This window comes from Neovison vison, chromosome 3 (genome assembly GCF_020171115.1).
Source record: "Neovison vison isolate M4711 chromosome 3, ASM_NN_V1, whole genome shotgun sequence".
Taxonomy (NCBI): domain Eukaryota; kingdom Metazoa; phylum Chordata; class Mammalia; order Carnivora; family Mustelidae; genus Neogale; species Neogale vison.
In genome coordinates, this window is record NC_058093.1 from 75,285,901 (window position 1) to 75,300,929 (window position 15,029).

Sequence of the window (15,029 nt, forward strand, 5' to 3'; positions counted from 1 at the left end):
GGTAGGTAAATGACACTCAAAAATCATACCCTGGTTAGTATGTCCTCATTCAAAGACACTCAAAACTTGATTTCTCAAAAATAAAACCCGTTGTAAAAGATGGTGGGAATAGAAATCACACAACCTTTCTGAGGTGTCAGACATCTAGAAGTGTCACTTAGTGAAAAAAATCTCAAATAACCTTAAGGAAGCAGTGCAGTTAAAGTTATACACCCTCATCCAAAGGTGGCAGAGCATGGTAGTGGATTGGGGCTGCCTGGAGGAGAATCTGGGCTGGAAGCTACCTTCTCTCTGAGCAACTCTAAGCCACCATTTCCCCTTATCTTCTAGTATCCATCAGAGGACTATATCATTATGTAAGTTAGCATCTATAGGATATTTCGTATATTAGCCTTGGGCACATAATAATCATTCAGTTACATGTTAATTATTAGTAGTACGGGTGTTAAAATAATTTTTTGCATCTAATTCTAGTAAGATTGGATCTGTTTTTCTAGAACAAACTGTAATAGGTGCAGCACAAAGGAGGACAGTGATAGCTGCCCAAAAAGGGGGCACCTGTCGCCTTTCATGGATGGCAGCAAGAAGGGATAACTGCACAAAAAGAAAAACCCCAAAACTAAAAACACCAATAACGGGCATTTTTTTTATGCTTTACATTCTGCCAAGTGCTTGCAAAATCTTTTCATTTGATCCATAAAACACCACTGGGAGACGCAGGGAGAGTATTATTCCCAATTTACATATGAGAAAACAGGCTCAGAGAACGCAATGCCTTCTCTGGAGTCATGGCTACTTAAAGAGCAAAGAGTGTCACAGTCTGCAGTTGTGCTGTCCAATTCAGTAGCCATGTGTAGTACTTAAAATTAAATAAAATTAAATATTCAGTTTCTCAGTAGTACAAGCCACGTATCAAGTGCTGAACAGCTACGTGTGGCTCATGGTACTCATGTTAGATAACACAGATTACAGACCGTTTTCATCACTGCAGAATATTTTACTGAATAGAGCTGGCCTATAAAAACGAGGGCATCATACTATTAATGTGTGATATTATGTCCAGTATCCACAACAGTGAACCTGATTCTCGGAGCAAAAAATCAGAGAAGGGGAAAATATTTTATAAATGTTTCTATGAAAAACACTTTAAGTTTTATACCATAAAGCCAAATTTGTGGGGTACAGTGAGAATTGAGCTGAAATTCCCCAAAGTGCTTAGTATCAGTGCCCCGAACACAGAATCTACAAATATTTACTGTGCGATTCTATTTGGTCATCCACCCATCTCAAAAAATATTTCACTGTCAGAGAATTCTTCCTGAAGCAAATAAGTGGGATGTCATAAAATATTTGTGATAACCTTTGTTAAAACCTCAGGGGGCATTTTTGGTGGTGCCTTTATAAAATTACTCGATGTACATACAAAATCCTCTTATATTGCCATATCCTGTCAATGCAGAAAGATTGTAAATAAATGTAATCAAAAGAGATGAATACCAGTTAAAATACGTCTGAAGATGAGAAAATCTTCCAATAGTGTTATAATTAATGAGGAGATAGTTGAGGTTTTGCTTTTTGGAATGGTTTATAACATATCCCTAGTAAATTATAAGTTAAGGGATCCTCAGCAGGTCAGAAGTGAGTCTCAACTTTTGGTTCATTTTCTTAGAATGATGCTAAAAAAATAGTTTTCAGAAGTGGAGAAACTAACAATAAATGCTCAGTCTTATTTTGAAGCAATATAAAATCCTCACAAGTTTCAGAAGTTGGCTTCCCGAGTCTGACAAACACTTAACTATCTAAGAACCTTTAGCCTTGCCTGGCAGGATGCTGTTGTCAAATTCAAGGTGGATGGGCAAAGATGGAGGCAGTTTCCATTTTTAAATTGACTTTGAAAGTCTTAATGATATATGTACATTTCATGAAAATATGAGCCTTAGTATAATGGTCTGTTCTTTTTAGACAGATGGGACTCAATTTATGTTCTACATGATTGTACCCCAGAATTTCAGACTTAAGATGTTTGTCATAAATATAGTTAATCTATTATTTTATGAGGGATACTAAATCTCGGCCTCCTGGATTTGGATAGATGTATGCCAAATTTATGATGGCACTTGTCTATAAATGACAGATGCTGCCAAAGCAGAACACTATCATTTTCTTCAAGTCAACAGCACAAGGTCTTGTTGCCAGCGACAGAAAGGGGAAGAGGCAGTAACAAAGAGCTTGCTGGCTAATCGATGGAGTCCTGTGGCAGTCAGCGGAAATGAGGAGTTGTCATTTGGAAAACTTGGCCCCATTTGTAACAACACATAAAAACTATGAAACACACAGGGGAACCCATAAAAATGACGAGGCAAGGGTCTCTCCATTTGTATCCCTGGCAGAAAGAGTCTTTGACAAAATTGAAAATACACTTTCATAAAGCAATAGGGTAACCAGAAAAAGCTGACCTACAGCCTTGCCAGGTAAATCATACTAATCTACTAGTTGATAACTACTTCTGGTTCAAGCCCGTGGAATTGCCACAATGCAGAAGCACAATATGGCTGAAAACGAAAATGAGCTGTTCTGAGGTATGCTATCCCTTTTCCTTCCTTCTTTTGTCTTTTCTGACAAAAAGCTCCCACGGTACAATCATGGGTATGGGCTACATAAAACAATTTCCCTATCCCCAGTGGGAATATTTTATTTTATTTTATTTATTTATTTTTTAAAGATTTTATTTATTTGTTTGACAGAAATCACAAGTAGATGGAGAGGCCGGCAGAGAGAGAGAGAGGGAAGCAGGCTCCCTGCTGAGCAGAGAGCCCAATGCGGGACTCGATCCCAGGACCCTGAGATCATGACCTGAGTCGAAGGCAGTGGCTTAACCCACTGAGCCACCCAGGCGCCCCGGGAATATTTTATTTTTAAATTTTATTTATTTGACAGAGTACACAAGTAGGCAGAGAGGCAGGCAGAGAGAGAGGAGGGGAAGTGGGCTCCCTGCTGAGCAGAGAGCCCGATGTGGGGCTTGATCCCAGCATGCTGGGATCATGACCTGAGCTGAAGGCAGAGGTTTTAACCCACTGAGCCACCCAGGCGCCCCCCTCCCAGTTGGAATATTTTAGATGGAATGATTCCAAATGCTATTGAAGCTGTGGACAGACTTCAGGACAAGCCAGCTGGACCCTTTAGAGGGCAGTTCAAGGTTTCTGCCATATTGGGGATGTCCTCCCTAGTGTCCTCCTCTATTTCAGCAAGGATATTTGGCTCTATAATTGTCAGACTAGAGTTTTGAGGACATTTGTCATTTGCCCAAAATGAGTATTTTCATTCAAACTTGCCCTGGAAAAGATCTGTAATGTCTAAAGCTTTGTTCTGTTGCCGTTAAACGCTACAGACAATATACTGCATAGGAAATAAGGATTCTTAATAAAACAAAGCCTTAATGCTTCTTTTAGTTCCATAGTTTCTCCTGAAAAATATCAACAGTCAGCAAGTAATTTTTTTTTTTTTAAAGATTTTACTTATTTGACACAGAGAGAGATCACAAGTAGGCAGAAAGGCAGGCAGAGGGGGAGGGGGAAGCAGGCTCCCCGCCGAGCAGAGAGCCCGATGTGGGGCTCGACCCCAGGACCCTGAGGTCATGACCTGAGCTGAAGGCAGCGGCCTAACCCACTGAGCCACCCAGGCGCCCCAGCAAGTAATTTTTTTAAATTATTTATTTAACAGACAGGGATCACAAGCAGGCAGAGAGGCAGACAGAGAGAGAGGAAAGGAAGCAGGCTCCCTGCCAAGCAGAGAGCCCGATGCGGGGCTCGATCCCAGGACTCTGGGATCATGACCTGAGCTGAAGGCAGAGGCTTCAACCCACTGAGCCACCCAGGCACCCCCGTCAGCAAGTAATTTAAAAGTAATCCATGGAGGTGGGCAGGAGGATTGGATTAAACAGGTGCTGGGTGTTAAGGGGGGCACTTGTGATGAGCCTTGGGTGTTGTGCGTGGGTGATGAATCGCTAGGTTCTACACCTGAAACTAATATTAAACTGTACGTTAACAGCTGGAATTTAAATAAGAATTCTACCTAAAGTAATGTATGGTCCTACTCACTAATTCTTTTAAAAAGTGGTTTCGTGATTTCTGACTTTGCCCACTGGGACACTTGTATTTATTCCTAAGGAAGAGAAGTTTAGAAGTAATGGGAGTAATGACATATGTGTGGGTCAGGAAGTCCTGACTTTATTGGGATATGAAAGGTGTGACCTTATGTGAACTAATTCGCGTTTCCTTGACCCAGGTTCCTCATCATTATGATATTTTGGGGAGCAGCTTGAAGGTGGTAACCATATATTATTTTTCTCTGTAGCCCTAATATCCAACACATTAAAAAAACACACACACAATAGGTTGGAAGCTCTTCGAGGGCAAGAAAATGTTTCTGTGTTCACTGTCGCATGCTAGTATCTGGCAATACACTACATCATTTAGTATAGAAAATAAATATTTCCTGAGTAGATAAATGGATATAAAGTTTGTTGCATGAGTGAATGAAAGATGGATACTAATTTCTGCCCTAACAGTCAAAGGGATATGGAGAGGGTCATACAAAAACACATATGTGACTGGATTTTATAAATTGAACAAATTTAAGGTGTTCCTATTGTTATATTTCAAGCAGAATATGCTGGTTTCATTATCTTTGCTCTTAATTGCATTTATAAATACATCTATAGCGTTTTGAATCATTCCATCTGCTTTCATCTGGTTAGACAGCAACTGATTAAAAGCTGTTTAGTTCTAAATAGCTTTACGTACTTTGAACTAGAAATGGATTTTCCCCATTTGATATCTAATTAAAAAAATCTAGTGTTAAGACCAGACATATGGACCATTAGGTTGACTACCACAATATTTTGTCATTAGGTTGATTATAAAAATATTTTATTATTTTCAAGAATAAGGCTTTTTGAAGGCTCTGGGCTTTTCTGAACCTGTTATGAGGGGTCAAATGCTGTCACAAAGAGCATTCCTCTTGATGTATAGGACATATTATCACAGGAAAGTGTACTGTCATATGGCATTATGACACTTGAACTCCAGGGAGAAATTTGGGTTGAGTGTCTGGCTAATATGTTCCAGCCATCTTCCTGAAGCTGTTTAATGCTTGCTGTGTTTTGACCCTAATTCTCCTAAAGCACATTTCTCCTCCCTCCTACCATGTTTTAAACTCCCACTGATGCATCATTAGAAGTTGGGATAGATCCTGGGAGACCATGAAACCATTTCTTCGCATTTTACATCTAATTCTACACCAACTTCTAAAAGGTGAATGGGACAACTATTTTTTTTTCAAAGATTTTATTTATTTATTTGACAGAGAGAGATCACAAGTAGGCAGAGAGGCGGGCAGAGAGAGAGAGAGAGAGGAGGAAGCAGGCTCCCCACCAAGCAGAGAGCCTGATGCGGGGCTCGATTCCAGGACCCTGGGATCATGACCTGAGCCGAAGGCAGAGGCTTTAATCCTCTGAGCCACCCAGGCGCCCCAGGGACAACTATTTTTAACTGCCTTTAATGAAGCATATTTAATTTTTTTCAATCACGTCAGAACTTCTTACAATAAATGAAATAGAAACTATTATTGTTTAAACTAATTTTGTTTACTGACCTGAGAGGAAAAAAAAGGAAAGCTTGCCACAATACCCTGAAATATTTATATCTGATAGCTCCATTCTAACAAATCTATCTGGATTACACAGATCCAGCTACAATGTGAGACCCATGGTATCTCCAAATGGATCATAAAATTAAAAAAAAAAAAGCTGCCACTTCTTAGAATAAATAATCTGTGCTCTTGAGGAACAGGCAGAGATCATCTGTGGGTGCCATGTTCCTTGTTGGATACTCTGAAATAACACTTCTCCTTGACTGCTATTTGGTGAATCCCAGGATGCTGCCCTCCTAGAAGCTCCCTCCCTTAACTTCTGGCTATTTCTTTTCCCTCGAGATTTGCCCTCTATTGCTAGGTTACTGCTCCTAAAATATGAGACTGGAAACTGAATTAGTCAATCATATGGATGTTGTGAATCTGGATATTTGAAATCTGGTGGCTGAGACATCAAGTAACAAATACATTCATTTTGATTTAAATGTCTAAAAATCATGTAAATACTGCTTAAGACCACTTGATAGGAACTCTTCTTTCAGAAGAGAAAGACCAATGCTAGGCAAACCATGGTTTTCCACTCTGACTGTTACTCTGATTTTTGACTGACTCCTTAGGAACAGTGTTGTCTGAAATAAAACATTTGGTCACTTAAGTGCCACAGACACTATTCCTCTTCCCTTCTCCCTCTTCTTCATCTCTACATTCCACCTAGACCATTTATAAAGGACTGGTTTTCGTGTCCTCTGTTCTTCTAAGATAGGGACTCTGCGTGTGTGTGTGTGTGTGTGTGTGTGTGTGTTTTAAGTGGGCTCCATGCTGAGCTTGAACTCATGACTTTGAGATCAAGATTTGAGATCAAGAATCAGATGCTTAACTGACTAAGCCACTTACGAGTCCTCTAAAATAGGATTTAAAACGAAATAAAAACCAGTTTCCGAAAAATCTATAACTTTGACAAAGCGGAGGGAGCTTTTTAAGGATTTAGAAACAGATAGTCAGCAATAGGTTACATATCACATTGTTTAGGCCAGATTGCCCATCTGGGCAAGGTTTCTAATTTTCCAACTTGAAAATTCTACTACATATATGTGGGAATTCTTATTCATTTGAAGGTGACAAAAGAACATATGTATCTATTTAGCAAACACAACACATTTTATTTTTAAATGGTGCCATCTTTGACAACTTTGGTATTGCCTTTGCTGATATGATAGAACAAATAGTGTATTCCATTAGTATTAATATTTATGGAAAACATGGGGAAAAGAAAAAATAATGTGAATGATCCAACCAATGAATTATCAAATCATTTATACAGATTTTGAGTAAGGAAACATGGAGAATGAAGTAACCCCAAAACACAGGTGGTTGTCATTACTTCTGGTCCTAGTCTCAACAGTGACACAGTGAGTGAAGCCAATACTATTACACCAAATACTCTGGGGTGGATAGAGAAGTGGCAGAGGAAGCAGACAATGCAGGATTAGAGACCACCTCAGAGCCACTGAGGAAGAGATTCTGTGGTTGAGATTTGTTTTCCCCTCTCCCCACTCTCATCCCCTAGGATCATTCTAGATCTCAATTCTCTCCCCTTGTTTATACCATTGCCTGGTGTGTCCCTATTGCTTACAAGGCAAACACAAGTGCTTAGAAAGTCTCTTTCATTGAGACCTAACTAGTATTTTATGGTAGGAATAAATGCTTTGAATTGTTTAAACTTTAACATATGCTCATTGGGTACCTTGTAGGTATGAGAAAAGCTGTGATTGTGGCCCAGGCCCCTGATTTTCTATTTCTAGATTGCTCTTTCCTTGGGTCTACCCCTAGTCTTTGACTTTTTTTTTTGTACTTCCTTTCTTCTTCCACATCTTTCCTTCTCTCTCTTTTTTAAAAGATTTTATTTATGACAGACAGAGATCACAAGTAGGCAGAGAGGCAGACAGAGAGAGAGGAGGAAGCAGGCTCTCCACAGAGCAGAGATCCTGATGCAGGGCTCAATCCCAGGACCCTGAGACCATGACCTGAGTCAAAGGCAGAGGCTTAACCTACTGACACCCAGGCGCCCCTTTCCTTCTCTCTTTAACTGTCTTCTATAGTTTTATTGATTCTGCTTTCATTGATTCTTCTTAATTTCCATTTTTAACATTTTTTTCCTGCTCAATACTTTTACTACTATCCCTGGACAAACCCAGTTCCCAAATAATTCATAACTAAGGGGAACACTGAGCACACACAACAGCAACACTGGAACATTTACAATACCTACCAACTGTGCTATTAGCTCAAGACAGAAAATAGGCTGAAAGAATGGAGTGACACTAAATTCCATTGTTTTATCATGTTGTACATAAGTTCTGCTGTGCTTAAGGAGCATAATCCAGGTAATAAAACCTTTGGCAGAGTGTTGTTTCATAGAGGCAACAATATCCTGTAGAAAATGAAACCAAGCAGGAAGTCAGGAGATGATGGATTCTTCCAAACACTGGGTAACCTCCAGTAAATAACTCCTGCACTGTGGACCCTGGCTTGGTTTACCATTTTGTAAACCTTAATATCTGATAGACCTGTGTGAAGGATTAATTAGATAATATACATAAAAAGACTTTGTTCTTTAGAAAGGGAGAAGTGTGATGTAATAATCTAGTATTTATCATCTGTTCATCAGATAACATGATTTAGTGATTCTATCAAACCAAGAATAAATGTTTTTATTATCAAATTTGGCTTAACTCACTCCTACGCTGCAGGGTGGTTGGAAACACCATTCCTGAGACCTAATCAATAATTGTCCCTTCCCAAATAGTCTTTTTGTCTTACCAGGGTTTTTGAAACTTCCTCTAATACTAGTAGGTTTGCTCTCCTCCAAAGCCCTGAGGAGCCACAAGAAAGCATTCTTAAGTCTTCTCCTAAAATTCTACAATGATTTCAAGAACAGAAGAGAATCAGAAGTGTGTGTCTGTGTGTGTGTGCAGGCACGCATGTGCTTCCAACAACACAAAGGTCCTCAAAAAGAGTCAAACATTGAGAAAGGGGTATATGCTCTTAGTCACCCTTCATAGACACGGTTCCTCAGTTAGTTACTGAAACACGATTACTTATCTATTTATCCATCCTGGGCCTGAGGGACAGTTGTGAGTGTGTGAAAACCTTCTAAACATCCAATTTTATGGTGTACATGCTAGAAAATGAATTTTTTTCTCTTCTTCCTGAATCATTCAGTTTGAACTTACTTAGAAAAACTGCTGATTCATTGGACTATGAAATACAGACTCTTCTTAAGAGGCATTTCCTGTAGTAGCCCATTTCCAATTATGTAAAGCTCTTCTGCTAGTCAATTCACAACTTTTTAAATAACTCCCATAAAATCCTCAAGCTCACTTGTAACTCTGAGGGGAACTCTCCATAGACCTTCAAAAATCAAAATCTTTTATTACTGAACACATTTCCAGACTCATTTAATAATTCCATTTTCAGAAAACAGCACCTTTTTGACCCCCCTTTACTGTGGTAAAAGAATATAAAGATGTCTATTAATAAACAACTTTAAGCATTCCTTCACTGAAAAAGTCTACAGCAAAAAACAAACATAAAATGAATAAAAGGTAATAAACTCAGTATTTTAGATCCATTTCTCGATTTTTGTCTAAACACATTATGACCAAGTAGCCTCTACTTACTTTCATGCATATATACATATATATTATATATATATATTCACACACATACACACATATATACTTAAATGTATGTATTTTAACAACATGGAATGGTAACATCAAATGCTTAGGTTCCGTGCAAACACATAACCTTTCCTGTGAAGGAAACATATTAATATTATAAAAACAAATCATGGAGAGTAACATGCAACAGCTGAGGAGAGAAGAACGGGGTTGGGGCAGGGGACCCGGAGAAACACAAAGAATGTAAAGAACAAAAAGTGTCATTGACCTGATTTGTCAGAGCTGTTGCCTGTGATTGGAGTGATGGAGCAGCTGGGATTAGCCTTTGCGCTGTCCTTGGAAGAAACCATTTTGGGTTTATTTTTCGTTGCCTCTAGTGCTTTGACCTTCTTGGCATGTTTACTTCCTTTGTAGTGGGCCTCGGCCTGGCTCTACAAAGGAGAACAAATCAGGCTCATTTTTTTGCTACTTACAAACACCACAATGGATGATCATGCAGGAAAATATACATTCAATCGTAGGCACCACGGACATTTACAACTCAGCCCTCAACAAGGTTTTTGGCATTTAAGGAATCGGTAGACCATTTCTTCCTAAGGGGGTTTTGTGTATTGAAACCCTCAGTACGGCACAGAGGACCTGTGTCTTTAAAACCCAGACATTGTTATGAGTGGACACCAGGGCCAGGGCACACTTCTGATGAAGGTGAGCCTTGTCACTGGTGCCCTCCCACCACTGCCCGTTGGGGTTCCTCTTCAAACACTGAGCTTGCCAGTGTCCTTCCACAAATACTCCATTTTGTTTCCCTTCAGGTAAAAGCCGGTTTGCCTGTATCTACTTTCTTCTAGGCTCTGCTGTCTCAGAGATCAACTGATGTAACAGCAAGCTGCTGGAGAGTGGAAACAGAGCTACATTTTAGAGTCGTCTCCATGTACTTTGGAAGATCCCAGTTCCAAGAATGGATAACTTAAGCCGCAAAGGAGGGACAGTCCTTGTTTCTAATCTCAGAAGTGATTCTGAAGTCAAAGCAGTTAGTGTCCTAATCACTTGTACTCAAAGCATAGGTGGAACTGTGACTTCAATACCAGATAAAAAGGAAGAAAAGAGATCAAGACAAGTGACTACTAAAAACCTTTAAAAGACAAAAACAAATTACAGCAAAACAAGAAAACATTTAACCAATTTATTAGCATTTGGAAATCTTCTCTCTGTCTAAAATAAGGATTTTGTATTTTGGGCATCTAGCACAAATACACATATTAACAATAGAATCTAAGTATATTTGCTTCAATTTCATTGTGAGTAGACCCTGAAAATAAAAACATGCATTTGATAAAAATAAAAAACCAAATTATGACATAGATTATATGACCTATTAGCTTAGTTATAAAGGTGAAATAGGTGATAAACTTATCATAAAGTGAGTTTTCATTACAGAATTTTTAAAATAATAACTTTTTAAATGTCAATTTTCCTTATATATTTGTATGTACTTAAAGATGATTATATTAACACTTTCATCACTTTCCTCAACAAGCAGAATAGAGGGGGTGTGTGTGGGTGCGTGTGTGTGAGTGAGTGAGCACATGTGTAAGTAGGTGGGTAGAAGTGACAATGGACTGAACAAGCCAGGTTTTAATTCTATATTTCAACTAATGGTATGAACGTGATTTCCTTAGCACAGAACACCGATCACCCGAGGTCAAAAGCCTTATATTGATGGCACATAGGACCTAACTTCCTCAACATCTTTTCATAAATTTCATTGTAGATAATCATTGACTTATAATTACTCTTAGTTGGTTGGCTCAAGGACTTCTCACATTGTTCTCTGCCAGGTTGGAAAAAATAATGATACCAAGGGAGGAGAAAAGCAGAACATAACTTATTTACTTACTAGTTACCAAGAATGCTTAAATGCAGCTAATATGAATTATTGGATACAAATTAAGAAAATACACAAATAAAAATTTAAAAATTGATTACATGAAGAGATAATAATAGTGACTAGTATTACTGAGGCTCTGCCAAGCACAGTTCTAAATGTATTATGTGTATTAGCTCATTTAATCCTCATAATATTCTGTGTGGTAGGTACTATTATTAATTAGCATTTTACAGAAAAAATACTAGGCACGGAGAAGTTAAATAACATATCAAAAGTCACAGAGGTAGGTGTAGCAGCCACTCTGTCCATCTGAAATGCTTACATGAACACTCCTATTTAACTGTATGCCCACACATTTACATACACATATTCACTCTGAGCTAACATTATAATTGTAATAAAAGGAAAAACTTTTTTTAAAAAAGGGAAAAATTACACACTGGGAAGCCACACTGCTTTTAATGACTCAGTGAAGATTATGTCTTAACAGAAGCTTCTATGAGTAGGAAAAATCTACTTCACGGAAAATACTCTCACATAGTATGTTAGGCCTGCTCCTTCCTAAAGAGCTAAGTAAGTCCCATCCTTTAGGTATATAACAATTTCTACATGATATCAGGATACCTAATAACTCGTCTTTCCAAGTATACTGAATATGTGATGTTACTTTAGTGCCCTCCGGCTAAATAAACATATGGTTCTCTAAATAAAACCTCCTAGCACAACATAAGCAGAGTGTCATTTCCTCATTACAATTTCCTGGCATCACTGCAGAAAGTTAACAGCATCAATTAGCACTTGAGATAAAGATCCAGCTAAGTGACACCTTGCTAGATGCCAAGATGGAAAGAACTCTCCAGAGCCACGATCCACTTTCCTTTTGAGTTCTGGGGCACGGAGAGAAGTGCAGCAAGGGAGCTTAGCTTCTACTCAATGTTATTTGGGAAGGACTCATGGAATAAAGATAGTGGCAGGCACCACTCATTCACATTTGGCATCTTTCCAATTGCCATGTGGTATTCTTGGTAGTAGCACTTTGCTCTCCTCAGTGCTGTATCTGGGGCAGTGTCAACAGCTTCCAAATCCTGGGCAAATCTTCAAGTGAAACTGAGACACTGTTAATAGTAACACGATTAACCTGACTTCATTATCTAGGACTCTTCTTAGTTGAGGAGTGAAAGAAACAAGGACAAGAGCCAGAAAACCCATGAACTAGGGAACACAAATCAAGCCCAATCGACAAGGGCTCTTGTGTCACTTCTGAAAGACCTGGTGGACCAAACTGACTTGCTTTACACCTCAGTGACTGAATGGCAGGCACGTATTTGTCTAGCTCTACTGGCCTGCTTTCTGCTTCTCTGCCAAAAGTACTTCTGTGCCCCTAACTGGCAATGGGCAAAGAAACCTCTTGCCAAGAATTGTCAGAATTAGAGAGTTGCCTAAACTACCATATTGACCTCCAAACGAGAATACCTCAGGATCTATGCTCTTCTCTCACATGTCACCTCAGTAGCAACCTGAGAAAGAGAGTTGACAGGAAATGACATCCTAGAATTTTCTTATTTGTTTATCCCCATGTTTGTTACTACAGCCTTTTGCTTTCCCAAATCCTCTCCATCTCTCAGGACCCCAGTGGTCCAAACAAAAAGGAAAAAGAATGAGATGATGTATTGGTTTAAAAATAAAAACATAACACTAAAAATATCTAAAATTCACTGTGCTCCCATTTCTGATTTTTACCTTGTTTCTTTTTTAATATTTTATTTATTTATTTGACAGAGATCAGAAGTAGGCAGAGAGATAGGCAGAGAGAGAGAGAGGAGGAAGTCTGCTCCCCGCTGAGCAGAGAGTCCGATGCGGGGCTTGATCCCAGGACCCTGAGATCATGACCTGAGTCGAAGGCAGAGGCTTTAACCCACTAAGCCACCCAGGCGCCCCTGAAACACAACTTTAAATTGTGCTCACCTTTTTGGAAAGAAAAACACAAACTTACAAAGTGTCTGGGGAAGAGCAATGTTACTAGAGAAAGCCCTCAACCGTTTATTTACCAGTAGAACTCGTCTTGTTGCATTTAAAAAAGTAATTAGAACTCTTCCCTTCATTAAAGAAAGTTCATCATTAAAACTATTGGTGTCTATTTTTGACCTTAGATTTCAGGATGTTAAATGGTGTTATATGGGAAATAACAGAGGTCAGTTAATTTTCAGAGAAACTCTATAAACTAAAATGTCAAATAAAAAAAGATGTCAAATGAACACAGGCTACACTAACAAGGGGAAAACATTATTATTGTACAAAGAATTATTTAATACCTGCCATGTGCTAGACATCCAGAAAAATTAAAAACAAAGACCTCTACTCACAAGAATGGTTGCAAGGAAAAATCATGCATGCAAATAGCCTCAACTCAGACCAAAGAGTGGAATGATAAAATGGGATGTAAAGAGTAAGAAGGAAGGATAGAAGTTACAAGAGGTAAATCTCTTCGGATTGGAGGTGATCATGGAAGCTTCAGGAAAAAGAGGTATCACAGTTGGGGCCGGCTCTGGGGGGCACTGTGGTAGAAGGGGGAGAGGGAGGTAATTCAGGCAGAGGGAACAGCATGTGCTAGGGTAGTGAAGTCCTGTGGACTATGCTGTATTCCTGGGAGCATGCTGGCTTCTCAGCACCACTAGGACACAGATAATAAGGAACAAGAGGGAAAGGCCGCTGCATTGTGTTACCCTGAAAATGATCATCCCCTGTAAAAGAACATGTGTAAGAGTGTTCTACAAATAAAAAAAACAAATTTTCTTTTTGTAGGCATTTTATAGAGAAAATGATTATAAAGTGGGATATGGCTTTTACATCACAGATTTTATCCTCTGCTCCAAACTATAATCCTATATTATAACAACTAAATTATTTCTATTGAAGCTTTAATAATTGTTTGAGATAAAAGCATGGAACTTAAAAATACTACAGTTAAACATGTTAAGGAAAAAACTAAAGACTACTGAGTATTAGCTAAATAATTATTTGAATTTTTGCTTTAACAAGACTATTACTAACTATGAAAAGGCTGTTTGCATATACTTGCTGCATTGACAAAATCACACACTCTCAGAGACAGAGCTATAACGTATGAAACATAAGATGCAAGATGCAAGAACAAGGCTTACTGAATCCAGAGATGGCTGGTAAGTCTTTCTGCTGATATTTGCCGTTATAAGGTCTACAGTATCAGTAACGACACACTACCGGCTTTGATATTCATTTCATTCAATCCTCAATCTATTGAGAGCTCTTGAAAACAAAGTCTAGACAAAAATTATAACCGATATGAGACTTTAGCATAGAAGGACATGATGTTTTTGCTAATTTCTAGTTTATAGCTAAGTGCAACACTCCAGGTTGCTGGAGCCTGTCCAGAGTTTGTCGCTTTGCAGAACTCCGGGAGTGAGCAAATGTGATCCCTGAATTCCTGTGAGCCTGGGTTCCGGCGTCAGACTTTCACATTTAATGGCTTTACATTTCTACATATGTAGAAAACCCCATCAACTCCAAATATTTCTAGATGACTAAAGAGAAAAGTAGTGGCTGTCTAGGAAGAAATGATGTGCACGCTAGACTGCTAATTCTCTTTGGGTCTAATTTACATTCTATCCAATATCATTAGACAGAAGTGGAGTTCTTCGGCTGCTGCTGCTTTAAAATGCCACTATTTGAATACACAAGCATTACATATATATTTGTTCACATTATCAAAACATTCTCATGTAGGCAAATTAACTCATTTCTTATAATGCCAAAATCCTGAGTGGGCTTCA

At 38.7% G+C, this 15,029-nt stretch overlaps 1 protein-coding gene across 14 annotated transcripts in view; it reads right to left on the reverse strand.

Annotated features, from left to right (window-relative positions):
• ZNF385B (zinc finger protein 385B) overlaps positions 1–15,029 on the reverse strand; it is a 401,761-nt gene that overhangs the window by 20,761 nt on the left and 365,971 nt on the right. For all 14 annotated transcript variants that reach the window (XM_044242447.1, XM_044242448.1, XM_044242452.1 and 11 more), the window contains one exon: positions 9,601–9,763. In XM_044242447.1, the coding sequence (XP_044098382.1) occupies positions 9,601–9,763 (163 nt within the window). The remainder of the gene's footprint in view (positions 1–9,600; positions 9,764–15,029) is intronic.